The sequence below is a fragment of the Pleurodeles waltl genome, chromosome 4_2, assembly GCF_031143425.1.
Source record: "Pleurodeles waltl isolate 20211129_DDA chromosome 4_2, aPleWal1.hap1.20221129, whole genome shotgun sequence".
NCBI classification, from domain to species: Eukaryota; Metazoa; Chordata; class Amphibia; order Caudata; family Salamandridae; genus Pleurodeles; species Pleurodeles waltl.
Genome location: NC_090443.1, coordinates 608,495,447 through 608,515,443, shown reverse-complemented (window position 1 = coordinate 608,515,443; position 19,997 = coordinate 608,495,447). Strand labels below are relative to the sequence as shown.

At 41.5% G+C, this 19,997-nt stretch overlaps 1 protein-coding gene across 3 annotated transcripts in view; it reads right to left on the bottom strand.

The window, feature by feature from the left end:
* Window positions 1-19,997, bottom strand: part of TRMT13 (tRNA methyltransferase 13 homolog) — a 108,770-nt gene that overhangs the window by 72,503 nt on the left and 16,270 nt on the right. For all 3 annotated transcript variants that reach the window (XM_069232166.1, XM_069232165.1, XM_069232167.1), the window contains exons 2-6: window positions 18,499-18,545; window positions 18,342-18,408; window positions 12,489-12,551; window positions 11,492-11,561; window positions 5,926-6,032 (exon numbers count right to left, since the gene is read on the bottom strand). In XM_069232166.1, the coding sequence (XP_069088267.1) occupies window positions 5,926-6,032; window positions 11,492-11,561; window positions 12,489-12,551; window positions 18,342-18,408; window positions 18,499-18,545 (354 nt within the window). The remainder of the gene's footprint in view (window positions 1-5,925; window positions 6,033-11,491; window positions 11,562-12,488; window positions 12,552-18,341; window positions 18,409-18,498; window positions 18,546-19,997) is intronic.

The window sequence follows — 19,997 nt, the reverse complement described above, 5'->3', positions numbered from 1 at the left end:
CAAGTGCTGAACTAGCTCTTGAGCTAACAACTACATTCCTTTCTGAAGTTGCCTGGAAAAAAAGGACTTCGAGGAACACATCACACAGCTTCAAATACACGTGGACTTCTTATGCTCTTAACTGAGAAGGTACCAAATGCAGAAACTTAATACAGAAGATCAGCAGAAACCTAAACTAACACAAATTTAGGACATGAGAATACAAATTCTTCTAAGCCTTATTTGCACAGACACCATATTTTATCAAACAGATGACATTTGAAATTTCAGTGTTCTAAAGTAAATGTTAGTTGTTTTATTTTTGGTTTGGGGAAGTCAGAAAATGGTGTCTTTGTTTATTGGGCTGCAGAGTATCTTTACATCCACACCTGTAACAAATCAGCAAGGGTAGTTTGTGATGTCGATGTTGCTTTACCATGCATAAGCATAAGGACTCGCAGAACATTGCTGCTAATTCTAATTTTTAGGTGAGCCTGCAATGACGCATGCTGCAAGCACTCTCGCCCGCCCATTACTTGTCATTTGTTGGCTTTGGTGTCACTTTTTGTTACTGCCTCCTAATTGGCCAAGCACAGATTGATTCCACTTAACTAATGCCCATCTGCTTCTCAAGATGTGATTGAGGTACTGTTTTTTTCTTCCCCTTCCCTTGCGCGTTGTCTTCTTTCCCCTCCCACTCATCACATCTCTGCGTTGGTGCACCAGGCAGGCGCGTCAGGGCCAGGAGTTTCAGCTACTATTAGTGCACCAGTGGCTCGAGGGGCCCAGTGCACCACATGGTGGCTGTCTTCTATTGCCTAACAAGGGTGCATGAAAACTCTTGTTGGTTGTTCACATTACTGCCCATGAGCACTGGCTATGAAAGGACCTACAACATACTATTATGCACAAGTAGCATGGCCACCGACTGCCTCTGTCAGAAATCTCCCAACTTCCTTTCGAGGACACTATGCTTACCAAGTTAGCAGAAACTGACTTCACCACTTTAGTTTGATAATAACTCAACTGCATGGGAGTTGCAGGCCTGGTCTCTTCTGACCCAAATAAGCACTCTCACTCCAGGCTCCATTTTGTCAGTGGTAGGCTTTACCGTAATTCTCCAATAGTGAGAAGCTTGGAATGCGAAAGGTGTGGTACCATGTATATTTTTGGCCAACGTTAGCGGCCCCCAGTCTGGCACGGCCTGAATGGGGACGATGATGGACAGTAGAATATCCAGCCCGCTTCCTGCTGCTGATGAAAACTCCTGTCTGCTGATGCCATTTTGTATGTTAACAACCAACTCTGTGTGTGTTAAAAATACCTGGCTGTGAAGAAAAGGGCAAAGACAGCAGTCTCAATGTGTTGCGTGCGCTGGAGGATATTTCACTCCAGGTTTAAGCACTTTTGCAGGCACCACCTCACTTGCTTCATATTCTCTAAAAATGAATAACACTGAAAAGGGTATAAACCATGAACAAAAGTGACAAATACCTTTAAGTAAGCCAGCCACAAGTTTGTATACACAGCAAAAGCGCCTAATCGGGAGTAGCAAGTGCTATATAAACAGAATTGCAATACAATACATACACCACACTCTTATCTCCCACAATGAAGAAAATACATATGGGCCAGCAACTCCAATTGTAAGGATTTTGTGATCCATAGGCAAAAATATATTTAGTTGATGGAGCGCTCCCTTTTCCCCTAGCATCTGAGCAAAGCCTTTTTTGTGGACTTTTGCTGCCAGTTGGCATCTTTATGTGATCATTTGCGGGGGAGCCTTCGGGTAGTTGCTTACAGTGGCCTTATACTACATGCACCGGAATATCGCGTTTGTGAGAGTGGTGATCGATTAAGAAAAGAAATTCCATGATGCACTTGACTCTCAAATGGCTCTAACAAGTGGGTCACTGCCAATGACTTCAGACATGCATCAGTTTTAGTAAGGAAAGAGTGGGTCAAGGGGGCCTTTTCCTGCCATCACGTTGCATGCATGTATGCATGCAGAGGCACAGGCAACAAAAGCGTAAGGTAACACTTACTATGTCGCTCCACCAAGAAGTTGTAGGATGTGACAGCCACAGCATTGAGGCACCCTCAAGTTGTAATGCTTGGAGCTGCAATGCAATTATGGCCGCCTCAAAAATTCTGTGCAGGGCAAAGTATCATACAGGACACAAAACACTTGATTTTAAAATAACTCAAAATGACTCTGGTATTCCACAAAATAGCCAAGCACTGTAACCACTGGCTTTTTGTCCCTTCTCTCCATTTCAGCCACCCCACGTGACTTTATTACATGAGTACATCAGTGAACCCTTGGCTGGTGGTAGCTGTATCGATATAACAGATGCTGCAGTTCTGTCTCTCAAAAAAGACGAGCTGCACAGACCAGCACATCCAGGTGTGCACTCCCGGCTACAATAAGACGGAGCTGCCGGGCACATGAACAGGTCATTCAGAAAAACAACAAACACAATTATATGTACTCCTGTTTGTTCACTTACACCATGTGTACACACACATATACAGAAATGCAACCTAAAATGATTGAGTCACCCCTTTACTACACAGATATATATAGTTGAATAAGCAACACACAAAGTCACATGACCATACCCTCAGATACGTTTATGTATGTAACACAGCTTAACAACCTATTATTTTACAAAAGGTATACAACTAAAACAATAATCATTACATACATTCACTACAGTAATGCTGATAACTCATGTGTGTTCTCCCACCCCTTTGATTCTGTTCCGCTTTCACTTTCCTTATGTTCTCGACTTGCTTTCATTGGATGACATCCTTTAAGGTCTTGCCTACACAGCGCATGTGCTATGCTTTGAGATATTATTTACTATAGTGGGCTTACAGCTATGCCTGTGCTGAACTTGCAGAATTTCACTTCGTGGAATTCCTCGGAGTTACATAAGAACTCTGCGAGATTTCGGAATCGGGCACATCGCGCTGCTCCAGCTTATTCTTAGCACCAGGAGCTTCTTTGGAGCAAATGGTACAACGTAGGCTGCCAGAGGTTGCTGCTTCTTTCTGCCGCTTGAGCAGATTTTCTACTTGAGCTGCAGTTTTCTCAGCATTAAAGGTTGAGACCTCCTGTGACAGCTCGCATTGAGAAATCTCACCAGGAAGCGTTCTAACGCCTCAAAATTGCACTACAGGACGCATATTTTCTCTAGCCAACTGAAAGATGGTGAGCCGCACACAAGAAAAAACTCTGCCACGTGGAGTTCAACTAGAACCCTGCACTCTAAGTAGAACACAGAGTGGGCAAAACTTCGCTGGCGGAGGCAAATGTTTCCCCTACCCCTACTTACAACCCGCCCACATTATACCATTAGTTGTTTTTGTTGTCACTTTCATTTACATTCTTTTGATTGCTTGGCTCCCGTAGGCTTCGCTTCCTTTCTTGTGTTAGAAGAATTAAATTGCCAGAAGAAAAGGATGGGACAGATTTCTTTAACAGTCCCAGGGATGTGGAATTCCTATCGCCCGACGCCCGGGACATCTTGTTTGGGGTCAAGGGCAACAAGTTTTTATGTTTACTTTGTCCTTGGGACAAGTAGGCCCAACCCCCTGCAACACAAACCCTTTGGCTGCCTGTTTACAGAGAGTGGAATTCTCTGCAGTTGAGGTAATGTGTTTCCAAAAGATAATGCTGTTCGAACTTGTATTTATGGTTCATTATTTGAAAGCCTTCATTATTAGGGTGAGTGCTGTAAATAAATGTTTTAAGGTCACACTTCACTACTGACATTGGTTCCAGTACAAAAAAAAAAACGTGTACACACATGTTTGAAAAGTTTAGGCTAAGAGGCTAGGTATAATGCTCCCAGAATGCTCTCTGATTATATGCAAATGAAGTGTCATTTAGTAAAATGTGTTGATGCATGCTAGTATTTCCCAAAAATATTTCTAATGGAAAATCAGTGTAACCATTTTCAACACGATTATGGGAAGCATGAAAATAAACAAACACTGACAAAGCCAACTGATCTGACATATTTTTATAAGTCTTTTAGTTTCATCAATGCAGGTCTTGTTTTGACATGGCTTTTGTAACACTTTATTGTTGTGGGAGCTACCAGGCCCTCAACATTGTAACAAACATTGGCAAAACCCCCCCAAAAAGTTTTTGAACTTTTAAAGCACACGTTGCCACCAGCGGCATAACAAAGGCCTCGCAGCCGCCCTCCAGGGGGCCCCTCCAGCACAGCACCTGCCCTGAGTGAGTCTGGAGAGGGGGCTCCTCCATGTTCTTTGCAAAGGGGCACCCTCCAGTTTCGTTATGTCACTGATTGCCACTGTAGTTCCTGACACTGAACAAAACTACTTTGTGTGGCAATATGCTCCTTGTGGAAGAGCAGAATGCGATCACTCACAGTAAAGCCAGCCGAAAGAGAGAGAAATAGAAGTTTAATAAAAAAAAAATTTCTTTGTTAACACCAGACCTAATTAGGGACCAAGACCCACATGTAGGTAGCTTTTTGCATGTCGCAAACAGCGACTTTCGCTGTTTGCGACATGCAAAAAGCACATTGCGATGCACAAACCCAGTTTTGCGATTCAGTAACCTGGTTACCGAATCACAAAACGGGTTTGCGACTCGCTATTAGTAAGGGGTGTTCCCTTCCTAATTGCAACTCGCAGTGCAATGTAGGATTGTTTTGTGACCGCGGGCGCAAACCAATCGCAGTTTGCACCCATTTCAAATGGGTGCTAACACTTTCGCAAAAGGGAAGGGATCCCCATGGGACCCCTTCCCCATTGTGAATGTCACTGTAAACATTTTTTCAGAGCAGGCAGTGGACCACTGCCTGCTCTGAAAAAATGAAACGAAAACGTTTAATTTTTCATTTTTGTTATGCATCTCGTTTTCCTTTAAGAAAAACGGGCTGCATTACAAAAACAAACACAAAAAACTGCTTTATTGAAAAGCAGCCACAGACATGGTGGTCTGCGGTCTCCAGCAGGCCACCATTCGCGAGGGGGTCGCAAATTGCGACCCACCTCATGATTATTCATGAGGTGGGCATTTGCGAAGCCCTTGCGAATCACAGATGGTGTCAAGGACACCATCCTACATTCGGATTTGCGACTCGCAATTTGCAGGTCACAAATCTGAACCTACCTACATGTGGCCCCAAATTCTTAAAGAAAGTCACAAAAGTGCACCCATGGTATATGTAGTACCCCTATAAAATATTTGTGAACTGTAGTTTAGCATTGGTAAATACGATGTGTATATTTGCTCATGTGAAAATCTATTGAGCATTTGCAAGTTCATTTTCCCTCCAGCCACTTTCTTCCCAACCCTGGAAGAAGTTCTAATTCTGCCATTGTCAGGAGTAAATGTCCAACCTTTCTTATTATGGGAAAATATTAGAGAGAAGCTGGTAAAAATCTTCAAAACATGCAGGTTAGTAGGTTTGCAGACTCAAAGGCATTCCAGCCCGGAAACTATTGCTTACTGCTTCCTCCAGCCCCAGTATGCAGATCTGCAGAAAGGTGGCAAAATAGGGAAATTGCTACAGTAGGGATTGAAACTCCAAGTATTCAAGCCCTACTATGGTAGTAGCCCTGGCATAATCAGAGAGGCTATTAATTGCTGCCATAATTTGTCGCCACACTACATGGCACCAAAGGGACAAGTAGATCTTTTTACAGGACAAGTAGATTTGAGAAGCAACCTGTCCCCTGGACAAGTAGATATTTTAATAAATTCCACACCCCTGAGTCCTGAGATAAACCACATTGAATAATTTCATATGCAATGTCACAGATTCATTAAAAATATCAGCAACCAGATACATCCAACATTACCCTATTTTTTATCTACTTCGGTGAACTTATGAAAATGATGCACAATATTTCGTACCAGGGGCAATGCGTGCTCATCTGGAAGTAAACAAAGAATCATACCTGTTGCTTCAAGTGCTTTGAAGCGGACTCTCCATTCTTCGGGTCATTCAAAGCCTCTTGTAGTGCCTTGTGTAACAGCATTCTATCCTCAAGTATAGGAACCAATCCTAATTCAAAAGTGCACACACATTTTAAATATTACCCATCCTACAAAATGAACGAGCAGTGCATCAATAACAGAACCCCATTGCACAGATTTGTAGTTATCGTTTTAAAACTACCAGGGTATAACTGTGATAAAACAGGACTCTCATTCAAATACTGTGGTGTGTATACATCCGAGGAATCCCAGTCCAAATGTCTTATTATTACACAGACTAGAGTGCTTCAAAACCTGCACAATTGTGTTAATGGGGCATGGTTTGCCAAAGCAGGGCTAAAAAATCATTAAAATGTTTCTAGACCTGCAGGTCAAGTAACTTAAATAATCTACTCGACCTAACTGTAATGCACTTGACCCGTAAACGGGTCTCAAATTATGTGATCCTAGGCACATAGCTTACAGAGTTGCCTTTTTCTTCATTCTCACATATGATTGCACCTTCAAATATATGAGCTCAGCATTTCTGCAGTACAAAAAAAACTCTTTTGTTTGATTAAGTACATTAACGTTTGATGCATGCATCACAAGAATCTAGCCCACATACCCATGACGTCTACCCCACATAACCTAGGACTTATTTTAGTTTACTAACAACATTGCTATCCGGTTAGGAATGTTTCTCAGTTTGTTTAAATACTCAATTTTAATAAATATATTACTAACCCATGGTGTGGTAACATATTGTCATCTACACACAGTAACTTTCCAAGAAATGTCTAAAAACCTCTCCACTAACTTGCAGCTTTACTGATAAAACTATAAAGTGTATTAACAATCTTTGAAAATTGGGTTTCAGGAAACATATCCTATTAAAATATTTGTTTCCATCACACAGAAATATAAAAAAGGGCTTTCACAACTACTGAAATATATTTTGAAATGTTTGCTCTGTTGACTTAGTCATTTGAATGTTGTGTGTGAGGAAAAACCGGACACCCTAGATCCTTTTATTTCACATAAGGCTCACCAGAGTGGATTTTTCAGCCCTGCAAACCATCACAAACTGAATACAGTGATGCTAATTCTATCTCTGTATGTGTCTACTATCATTGGAAGCCAAAATGCAGCTACTCATGGCAGTAGGAGAGAAAGGACGGATGACTCATACAACGTTCTCAAGTATACAAGAGAATTGTATACTAGATTAGGAGTAAATAGGAATAGATTCTGGTCCACAGTGCTTTAAACTTGCCAACATTTATTCCTCAAAGCGGCTCTTGGTTTCACTTTTTGGAATTTCAAGGGATCAATTATTTACCTGTGAACTGATCACCAAATCACTGCTGAAATTTGCCTTGCATGGGACTCGAACAATCTACATGTCCACAAAACGTGACGCATCAGTGCTATATACTGAAATACCTAATCAGATATGCCAACAACATTCATCTCTTTTTTAATTAATTGCCAAATTTCAAAGCTGGATTTAGAAAAGTGTTAACAACCCTGAAGGTACTCTATGCCGTTTAACAAATTAACTACTAAGAAATAATATGCCTTCTTATTTTGCTTAGACTTTCTTCAGCATTTGAAATTGTTGATCAACCTACTCTGTTGAAACTGTTAGAATGCAAAATGGGGCTTCACAACCAGGGTCTGAATTGGTTCTTTTCCCTACACTCTCAAAACTAACTGCTGGAAGTCAGGAACCAAACATCATTGTCTGCACCAATTATCTCTAGTATCCCCTACGGTTCTCTAGCAGCACCAGCATTATTCAATCTAGAAGGTGCCTTCATAATATTGTTGGAATTTAATTTCTCTGCACATGTATATGCTGACAGCATGCTATTATATCTTAAAACCTTTTGCTTCCATAAAATCACAGCCCTATGATCTTGTGAAGAAACTTAAGCAATGGATGTCAGTTTTCTCCTTTTAAATCCTCCCAAAACAGAATTCATATTTATTACTCTTAAGTACAAAAACATATTTCACAATGCACTTCTGGATGAACTCTAATGGTAGTATTTCCACCCACCTGTAAGCACATCTCTGGATTGTATTACTGACAATAACATTTTTTGCCCCAGTTATTTATTGATGTATTAGAGTACATACGACAGTAGCAAGTTGACATAATAGATAAAAACATGCAATAGGAAAATCCTACATGATAAGGCAATCAATACCCCTCACGTTTAGTATGCAATAAACAACATTCTGAGAACAGCTTTAGAGTAATTAGGATGTTCCTCTCAAATCCCTTGTCTAAATATAGAACATCTAGTCCAGTCACACAGAGGTGGGGGGAGGGAGAAAGGTTGCCAAGGGGGAACATTGCTCCAATCAAAAACAACTGCCTTGATGTTTCCAAATTGGTAATAGGTGGAACCAAATACCAATCCCCTAGTGCTTCGTTTGTGTTTCCATGGTACTCTGGCAACCAATGGCATTAAATGAATCTTTCACTAACGCCACAAACACGTTTATGGAACTAAGAACGCAACAGGTAACCTCCTCTTCAGGAAAAAGATGAAACACATCCTTTCATCCTTTATCTCAACTAAACGTGTATTATTTTCTACGGCAACGTCATTTTAATCTGTTATTGCAACCCTTTCCGTTTGAGAAGCCCTACAGTGCATCTCTCATTTCAGCGTTTATTGTTACAACATTCTAACACCTTTCAGAAAAGATTTCATCTCATTAGTAACTGGATAACAACAAATTAAAGCTAAAAGCAACTGAAAGATGACCAGCCAATGTTTGCAAAAGGCCTTACACTGCGCAGGAACATGTAGCTTTTTATTAACTTTTAAGTTATTTTTTGATCTATTGGGGTTTGTAAAAAATTAAGTGCCCGATATCGATTTGGTAGTAGTGGCAAATCCTTTCATTTCTGGAGGAGGTGCTAAATCCAGATAAGAGTCTAACAGAAACACTTTTCCACACCACGGAGGACAGGATGGTGGTGGAAATTCCCATCTGTGGATTTTCCCCTGGGATGCACTCTTTCTCCTGAACCTGGAAGATGTTTTATTAATATCCAAATCTCATTCATATTTTATAAAATAATTTTGTTTATAAAACTTTTAATTTATTTTTACAATTTTAACTTTCAAGCACACCTTTTCACAACATTTGGTTCATGGCATCATTCTCAGCAACCTTTAAATATAATTTTCGTATTATTAGCAATACCATACTGCATCTCTTATCTGCTAGATAATACAGAGAAAGCCATATCAGTATCGGAGTTGAGTATGTTAGTATAACTTTAAAACCATGTAACAACAAACATTTTGCCAATGCTTAAGGAAATTGCCCCTTTTGTGTGGTCCCTCCCATCTTGTGCTAGATTTTATTGCTGGTTCTTGAACTTTGTGCACTGGGACACTGTGGGGCAGTACCCAGTGCTCTGATCCCTACAAACATGTTGAAAGTGGTTACGCTCTTCATCTGCATTTTAAATGTCACTAGTGGACTGCAGCACATACTGCGCCACCAACAAAGAAACAATGCAAAGTGTGCCTCCAGGCCTGCCCCTCCACACTGAGCGTGCAGTTTTAAAAATGCCAACCCAACCTGCCAAAATAAACCTCTAAACCGTCCTTTTTAATGCTTATAAGTCGCCCCTAAAATCGTCCCTAAATGGTCATAGGGTAAGGTCCTGGGTATTTAAAAAGCAGGAGATATATATAATTGTATGTTTTACATGTCCTGCCACTGACATCCACAGAAGTCGTTCTCCCATTTGAAAGCCTCATAGAGCCTTGTTCGGTTACAGCTTGCAGCCATGCACCCCTGGAGGAATTCGAGCTCACCGGGCAAAAGTGCCAAAAGTATCAGCCCCGCGAAGGACCTTCCTTGGTTGCATATTTTGAATTTCTCTGACAAACAGTGCTAATATCTGGGTCCTCATGCAGCACTATGAATGGCATTTTTTGGCCTTTGCTGGCTTTCTGCTTTATTTAGGATCTGCTCTCCGCTTTATACAGGATCACACCACTGACCAATTCTGATGCTCTCTTTTAAACCTTTTCATATCTTCTCACCTGAGAGATATTGCCTATAGCTAGGCCAAGTACCTACAATTGTCCAGAAGAAGACCCTTCTTAATTTTAATTTACAGCGTAGAAACATTGACTTTATATCAACCACGTTTGTTTATTGGAAGGCCCACCAGAATTGTGCGATCATGTGATGTTATATTCCTGTATACACAATTTATGTCCTGTTGGTTGATTATTCTGCTTCCTTTTAACTCTGTGTGCAGTGATCTCTATACATATTCATGCACATCAGCTCACTTGATCACCTTTGCATGTCACTGTCACATGCAGTACCTTGATTTATGTTGAAATTGTATTATAATGAGTCCTGAATATGATAAAGCCAAACATTACATCTTGAAATTCAATATTTTTCCAAATGATTACCTTTAGAACAGTGAACATTATAATCTCTATAGACTGCTAGCAGTTCAGTTCACTTGTCAGCCACTGGTAACTTATGTGAGCTGCTTTGTTATTTGTCTTGCGGAGCTTCCCCCATCCCAATTGCCCATTTGTCCACGTGCTATGCTAGGGTCCCTCAGACAACCTCCAGTACACAGCTATAGCATGTGTTGCTACCACTAGTCCTAGGTCTATTGATTTGTTATCTATTTTCTATTTCTTTGGTTGGTGGTACAGGCCTAGTATGCATACCTCCATTACATCTAAATGTGTTCTGTATGTTAGGCGCTCTAGATCAGTTGTCAGCTTCCACCAATGGCCAGCTATAGTCGTACAAGACTAGACCATGTGTACAAAGTCTGCATCTATCAGCGAGAAGTGAGGGCAATCAAATTTAGCATGTGTGGAATCAAATATGTGGTAGAGGGTAGTTCTGGTGTGTAAATCTGAATCTGGAGTTTCTGGGCACCTGATGGGGGTACCTTGGGACCAAAGTCCATTCCTTAACCAGCAACCTCTTATCCACTACCCCTTCCAAAACAGTTTTCATTTTGACTATATTATCTTCTGTCATGGACAGTGCAATTTTGTGAATCCAGGAGACAAATATCCATCCACCCTCAAATGTTAATAAAGTCTTTAAGACATTATGTGTAGGAGGTTTTGTTTTGTCCTCTCCATATGGCAGAGATCACAAACATAAGTGTGCCCTAAGCCAATAACTGTGATTATGGTAGGGCCTTTCCCTCTGCCAGCCTGGTAAAGCTGCGTATCTCCCAGTTAGTGGAAGAGTCTCCAACTGTGAGTAGTCCTGTGGTCATCCATTTCTCCAAGTTGTAAAGTAGCCTACCCTCGGTGATGGGAGTTCCAGCAATGGCAATGCATAGGCACACAGTGCCACTTTCTTGACTACTCTTTACCAGTTTCATAGTGCTACAGTGAGAATTTTGGGGTGCTTAACATGTTTGATGTCATATTTGGCGCTATTTCTATAAAATATAGTTTACCCAACAGAGCCTCTCTCTTTTGTGGAAAAAGATGAACATAGTCTCTTGGGGCTTACCATTGCATGCCTTTTCCAGCTTGTTTATTAAGTTCTCTAATTGTACGTCAGACAAAGATGAAATTGGGATCTGTGTTAAAAAACAAACAACAAAAAACAGAAATGATAAAGGGTTTGGCTGTGTCAATTCTGTGTTGTAACTACCAAACAATTTTAATATGTTACTGCAAGAAAAACAACAGAAAAATTACCTATTGTAATGAAGAAAACATTAGTTGTGGCTATTCTCCTAAGTGTTATGTTTTTAAATAATTACATTTACCAGAAAGCTCTCCTCGAATTAACATTTTTACAATGAACAATAATCTGATCTTGTAGGTGTTTTAAAGAAGCACTGCTATAACAAATTATAAACAAGATTACGACAAAAACAGTCTTCGAAACACACCGCTGATATGCCTTCTTGGTTATTCCACTTAAAATTAAGACATTAGCTTCATTTATATCTTTTTTTCTATTTCAAGGAATGCTTTGAACAAACAAAAATTCTCCTAGGGCCAGTCTGTTTTTTTCCAAAAGCATTTCTTGAGTCACAAGAAGCATATGCTTCAATAAATTCAAATGAAACTTGAAACGAAGTCTTAGAATAAAAAAAATGATGATGTAGAAATCTTGTTTTTAAATTGTTACATTAATGAGGAAATCAGGACAAATGTTTTTCTCTCAACTGTACTTTTTGGGAGACAAAGAAGAACCTCTATAATATTAATCTGCAGACACTTTACTTCTGAGCAGCTGTATCTATGTTCTTATTACTAACAAATGAAATAAAAAATAATTGAATAAAGATTCGACAAAGACAATACATAAACCATAGGTAAAACTGAGAAATTCTTGAAGTTGACACTAAGCCCCAAATTAAAATTGACACTATTTGATCAAGATCATTCTCCCAACAACGACCCCAAACCCAGCCTTAAACACAACACTGTTCTATATCAATGATTTTAGGAAAAAGCTCTAGATAATGTCACAATATATAAAAAGAGAACCTTACTTGCTCTCTGAATGTAGCCGTACCATCTTCTGAACCTGAATTTACATCTTGGACATAGTAAACCTGAAGGAAACATGTTTTAATTGAGTGAAACTGTAAACTAACCAACATTAAACCAATGTAAATGAGCATGTCAGTTTGATCTTTTATAGGCCACGACACTACACTCTGCAAAGAGCATTACTGCATGTACTAAATTATCATCATTAGTATTAGCCGTTTTGAAGAACCAGGTCTTCAAAAGAGCAGACAGGAGAAAATAGGAGCTGGAAAAAATGAGTAGTTGGCACTGCTCAAGTGGCAGGAATAGGCTGTAAAATGTTTCAACAAATGTATTTTGTTAATTCAGTTTTTTCTTAGTTAGGCATCTCTGCTAAGGTGCAGCTTCAATCATTATTGCAATATGACCTTGGGGTACACAACTGGACATGAACATGCCACTTACAGCATCCACAAAAGTGAGTAATGAAAATGCTTGCTTCAATCTCAAATGCTGCCAATCACACTGGGTACCTTATGTTAGGTTATGGTTAATGTATCTGTGCTAAATCAAATCTGACATGAAAACAACCGACAGATCCAGGCTAGAAAGCAGTCATGGTGAAATAGTATTGGCCTGATCCAGGTAATTATCATCATAAGAGGAAATGTTGCCTGGTTGAAGTGGAGATGGCGGGCCCAGCTCTATGCTACCTCCTATTCTGCCTATGCTAGAGGGGCATTGCTTTGGGTCAGACCAGGATTTCATTTTGAGCCCCTGCACGCACTCACTGATAAAAGGTAGGGAGGAACATGCTGGTCTCAGGAAGGCTATTGGTATGGGAGGTCACCCTGGGTAGTGTTTATGCCCCAAATCAAGACCAACTTTGTTTTCCCATAAATTATCAGTGCAGGTGGGTTCGATGCTGAGAGTGACCTCTTGATTGGAGGGGATTTTAATTGTGTTGATGATATCCAGCTGGACTGTTCTACTCCACCATTGCAGGGGGCGCGGGCCTGGAAGCTGGCAGTGGGGTTCAAGGAATGGGTCCGACAATGGGACCTCACTGATTTGTGGAGACTCCAGCACAGAAGGGAGCGGGATTGCTCCTAATACTCACACGTACACAACTTACACAACTTACACCCCAAGATAAACAGGCTGTTCTGCTCAGCAGGGTTATGTCATGCGGTGCGGACCACAGAATATCTGGGACGTGGCCTTTCGGACCACAGCCCTCTTCTTCTGAGGTTTGCTCAATGGCCGACCAGACCAGCAGTACCACTCTGGAAGATATAACCTACAATGCTAGAAGGTACTAGCTACAGGGAATCACTGGGGAGGGGCATAACAGATTATTTGAAGTTAATCAAGGGTCAGCCTCGTATGCCTTGGTGGAGTGGGAAGCCTTTAAGGTTGCGATGAGAGGGCACTTCATGGGTAAAACAGTGGGAGCACGGAGGGCGCTACGAGAGGAGTTGCGGACCCTCAAAGCTAATATGCATGATCTGGAGATGACCCAGAGGGCAGACCCCCAAATTGGGATAAAGCTACGGGAACTACGCAAACAACATAATGCAGCATTGGAGAGATTGCAAAATATTGATCATAAAGAGTATGTAGACCAAACTCGTGAAGAGGGGAGCAAGTCGGGCCGCCTATTGGCTTGGTAGATCCACCCGGAATTAAGGGGTACACCTATCACACATTTAACTACAGGGACAGGAGAGCATATCTACTCCCCAGATTTAATTAATGATGAATTTAGAAGATACTACGAGACACTGTATGGGTGGCCAGAGTTAATACATGATGCTGATCAAGAAGCACTTCTGGACAGAATTCACTTACAAACTCATCAGCTGGGAATAGTCGAGGTGCTGGGGGAGACGGACCTATTACTGCCATGGAGCTACGTCAAGTTCTCAAGGAAATGGCCTAGGGCAAAACATCGGGGCCTTCCGGCTGAATTTTATGTGATGTATATGGACACACTGATTCCCAAACTAAAAAGCTTATATATTCTGTCATGAGAGCGGCACACTACTGGAATCCACTAGGAGTGCTTTAGTGGTCCTGTTGCCCAAGACGACAGCATAAGGGGCGCCAACCTCAGCATATCGCCCACTAGCTATGTTGAATACAGACTTTAAAATCTTTAGTGAGGTTTTGGCAAATAGAATCCTTCCCCATATGTCCACTCTAGTCCACGAAGATCAAAATGGGTTTATCCCAGGTAGGAGCATCTCCCCTAACCTGCGCTGACTGTTCCATATCTTGTGTCACCCAGAGACGAAGTCCCACATGGAGGCCACACTTAGATCCGTAGACCTCGAAAAAGCATTTGAATATAATCGTTGGGACTTCCTGACTAAGGTCATGCAACGCATGGGTCTAGGGGAAGGATAAAATGGGTGGCGCTCTTATAACGGAACACACAGCCCAGGTATGATCAGGGGTCACTGTCTCTCCGGAGTATGCCATTTTTAGGGGGGGACTGGACAGGGTTGCCCCTTATCCCCTTTGCTATTTGCACTTGCCATAGAGCCATTGGCAACTTGGTTCCAAGCGGAGGGAACGCACACTGGCTTACTAGTGCACAGACACCATCATGTTATTTCACTGTAAGCGGACGATGTACTCTTAGATCTAGAAAACAACTGGAAGGGGGTAGAAGACGCTGTTGGAAGGCTGGAGGAGTTAGGGAGGGTGTCTGGCTTGCGGCTGAACCGCGCAAAGACCTGCCTATGCCCTTATATAAAGGATACTCAGCCCCTAACAACATCTATTACTGGGAATCAGATGGGAGCCCTCCTCTTTTCAATGCCTCAGTATTCAAATATATCAGACTCTGGAGGATGTTTATGAAAAAAAATCTGGGTACAGCATATCGTTCTACAGAAAGTATTTTTGGGAGATCCCTAAAAATGTCCCTGATGGCTCGTATAGCTGTAACAAAGATGCTGGTTTTGCCCCATCTACTCTATCTGTTTGCAAATATACTGATTATCATTCCGGTGGGGGGGTTCCGTTGGTTGGATGAATTAATCAGAGACCTTATATGGGACAGGAACAGACAAAGAGTGTCCCTTGCAACCCTGAAACGTCCCCCAACAGAAGGAGGACTGGGAGTACCGCACTATGAGTTATATTATTTCGCAGCACAACTGCAATGGCTAGCCAGGTGGCTCGGAGGAACACAGCGAGGGGGGTTGGATCAGCTGGGTTCGGTCCTGTACCGGGGTAGATTGTTGCAGTGGTTATTGAGAGCAGATGTGCCTATTCCCCACTTGACAATACTGATGAAGGTGGCACTGTATACTTGGAAGAGGAGTCAGGTGAAGGCACACAGGCCCATGAATTATGCTCCTGAGCTCCACATAGTGGGTATCCCACATGGCACACCAGTTACTTATTTTACAGCGACAGAGCTCAGGAGTTGGTCGGCAGGGTGTTTGAGGACTGTAGGCAACTGTTATCAAGAAGGAGGACTTATCCCGCTGGGGGATCTTATGGACACCTGAGATTTACCGGGTACCCAGTTTCTGACCTACAGGGCTGTAAGGAGGCTTACGCCGATTTGTAGCATTGCAGTAACCAAGAATCCCCTACGCACATGGTGCTTCAACTTCTTCTCTCACTGGGGTCCGCCAGAAGGGTGATCACCTGGTAAAATAAGGTGTTGAATGAAATAGGATGTGTACCCCTCACAAGACGGAGGGGAAAATGAGATGGGATACTGGGGAAAGTAATGTCGGACAAAGAATGGAGTAGGATGTTGACCTCCCCTAAAAGGGTCTCCCGTAATACTAGACTTCAGTATATTCAATTAAACTTCCTGCATATGACTTACTTAACACCACACTGGCTAACAGTGATTTAAGGGGGAGAGACCCAAGATGCCCGAGGTGTGGACTGATGGACGCCGACTTTAGTCACATGATGTAGGAATGTACAGGGCTATTGGGGAGCAGTAATGAGCAGACTACGCCGCACACTTGTCCGTCTGACTCCATGTACCTTGGAGGTGTGTCTAGTGGGAACTTTCCCCAGATCTAAGAAGGGTTAGGTTGGGTCCTGATTCATGGACCTAGTTTTGACTCTGGCAAGGAGAAGTATCACAATGGCCTGGAAATCGCCCAGAGGTCCCAGTTTTATTGCATGGGAAAAAGATGTCACAAAGTGGGTGGGGGCAGAAGGGCGAGCCCTATGGGAGGAGGATAGTAGGGGGATTAGGAGGCAGCCTATAGCAACCCTCTGGGATGAAATAATGGAGGAATGGCTAAACCCAAAGGTAGAGACTGAATCTGATAGGGGGGACCTCCAACTAGTAACATAGGTTGTGGAGACAAACGTGCTGGGGAGGAACTGTGTTAGAGGAGTGACAAACAAAGGCCTGACTGAAATGGAGGGAGGAACTTTGCATCGCCAAACAGACCATGAGAAGGATATAGTACCAGACCGCCTGGACCGCAGGCTCATAACTATAGGTTTCCCAAGAGGATAAGAGATCCCAGACCTGCCGTGATGGCCTGAGTGGAGGGAATAAAAGGAGTAGTGTGGCTCTGCTGGTGCCCGGCCTTCTGCCAACACCAACGCAAGAATAGACAGAATTACCAATCCATACCTGCTTTTTTTCTTTTTACGTTTTCCTTTTTTTGGTTCATTTTGTTCTCTTAGTTGATATTGAAGCCAGAAGACCAAAAGGGTGTAGCTAAGACATGGACGCATTAAAGGAAATCTTCATCCCCTACATAATGCACACTCAGCTCCACAAGGCACTGGTTTAATTAATAGGTGTACCCCATCTGATTACCTCCAACTACTGAATAGGGAATAGGAAGGTAAGAGACCTACACTACAGGCTCCACATACAAAGAACTATGTCACTGTAATGATGGGTAATATGAAGGGAATGCTAGTAGATAAAAAGGGAGATACTAGGGAGTGCATACAGATACAGAGCTGGAACTAATAAAAAAAGAAAATCACATCTGGAGACCATGAAATTAACGCAAAATAGTAATGTTGTCCCGCACTGGAAATGTATACGAGATAATGACTGAGAATACTACAAGAATGTAACATGATGTAATGTTGCAGTATATGTAAGAAAACGCTACATGTTAGGACTAAAATACTGTGAATACGACTGTAATGATTAAATGCCTAAAATACCAATAAGGAGAGTTGAAAAAAGAGGAAATGTCAATAATTTCTGGGACAATAAACTACATCCTAATGGCGTACGCAGTATAATGCAACAATGTGGAGTAGCAAGTAACCCATACATTTATGGGGAACACATTAGTACTTCTTGATCATTTCATTGGTAAGTAGAAGCCACAGGAAAGACACAGCTCAGGAGCAAGCAGGCAGACATTCAGGAACGTGTGAGCCTCTGTCAGAACAAGGATTCTGTGTACGTTCAAGATGGCTCAAAAGTAGTCCCAAAGATGGTAAAAATCTTCATGCGGGGGTTTGAGCTGATATCCTTATAGCCAGAACAGAGCAAATGTTAAAGGGCAAAAATAATTTTACAAGATGATTACAAGTTACCAAGGGAGACCTTCATCACCTGCCTGACTAAACCAGATAGGACGAACTAGAACTCCAACATGTATTCTCTTTTATTCATGAGGAAGTGTCTGTCAGATCTTGGCAATGCTAATTTCCAGTTTTCTACATCAGGACTATTACATACTTTTTTCTATAATTAACTTGGTATTCTTAACACTGTAAAATTAAAATGTTAGCATTTTAAGCTTTCCATATTGCAGGTGTTACTAATACCGAAATCAACAGGTTAAAAAGAGGGGGTGGCACTGCTGGACTTAACTTAGAAGCCGGCAGTGCCCTTCTGCAGTACTCACCGGCTTTGGTTTCTCTCTGGAATTGCATTTTCTCAGATGCTTCTGTAGCTGATCTTCATTTACAGTGCTAAAAACAAAAAGAAAGCAGAGAAAACAGGGGAGATCACTAACAAAGAGACAAACAAAATATAAAACTGTGTTATTCACGGTCACTTACTGTTTTGGATCAAGAGGACATGGGATTCTTTTCTTAGTGGTTTCATCCTGTGTCAATACAAAATCACAGTCACTGGGTTTTATTTGTTTCACCAGTATCTGTTTCAAAATTTGACTTGACAAACCCAATAACAATATCTGGTGTACTTGATCTGAAAGCAAACAATTGTCACACCACTCTTAACTCTTCCAGACCATTCTGAACCTGTGATGTGTTACCTGAATTAACTATATACAGGAAGAAGACGAAAAGGAAGGTAGTTTGGGTGGTTGAGAAAACACAATGTGTGTGATTTTTCTCTAAGGGTGTAATTTGAAACTGAAAACTAAGATTTCTCAATTCTGCTTTATTTAGATCGTCTGACCCACAGAAACTTAAAGTGAACTATATACAACTCACAAGTGCAACCGAGCAATATGTTTAAAGGTTTACACCCGACACTCATCATTGCAGCCAAATACTGGCAGCAATACTACACAGAAGAGTCATCTCCCTTTTCTGGATGTGTTACTCACCATTCATGAACACAAAATTATAACTGATCTGTACCACAAGCCTACAGATGCTCATTTGTATCTAAACTGGACTTCTTGTCACCCACGCCACACTAAACTCAGCATCATCTACAGCCAAGCACTCAGAATAAGACGCATCTGCAGCAATGAAGACACTTGTAAAGGCCATCTACAGGAGCTTGTTAGATTATTTAAAAAGCGAGGCTATCCTCTGCATATCATTCTGCAACAAATTGACAAGTCTTTGCAGTTACCCAGGGAAGCACTTATTTGGAATAACAACAGAAGAAGCAAAAGTGACAGAATCCCTTTTGTGGTTGACTATCATCCATCAGCTCCCAACTACAGAAATATAATACAAACAACTTTTCCCTTACTATCTACTTGTGAAAAATTGCAAAAGCTTTTTCCAAAACCGCCAGTCATTGCTTACCGCAGAGCTCCCAATTTACGATCACTTATTGTGAGAGCTGAACTTAAGCAAGCTGTAACAAATGCAGGAGTTCATTGCTGTGATTCCAAAAGGTGCATCACATGTGAATACCTTTTACAAACATCATCAGTAACTAGCTCTGTTACAAAAAGGACCTATGGAATAAGACAGCATCTTACATGTCGCTCTAGATGCATTATTTATGTGATTCAGTGCCAACGTCAAAGCTGTAAAAAACAATATGTAGGTCAAACTGTGAATGACCTCCGTACACGATTCAGGAACCACAAATCGGCAATAATTAACAAGAAACTTGACCAGCCTGTAGCCAACCATTTTAACCTTGTGGACCATTTACTATCAGATTTGAAGATTTTCCCTGTGGAGCATGTTTTAAAGGAAGAACTACTGGACATCAGAGAAAATTTCTGGATGTACCGTTTAAAATCTCTGCATCCAGATGGACTGAACATCACTGACAATACCACTTGATTTCTGCATATCTGAAGAGTTCTCAGGACTGCATTGATTCCACATTCCAATTGGAATCT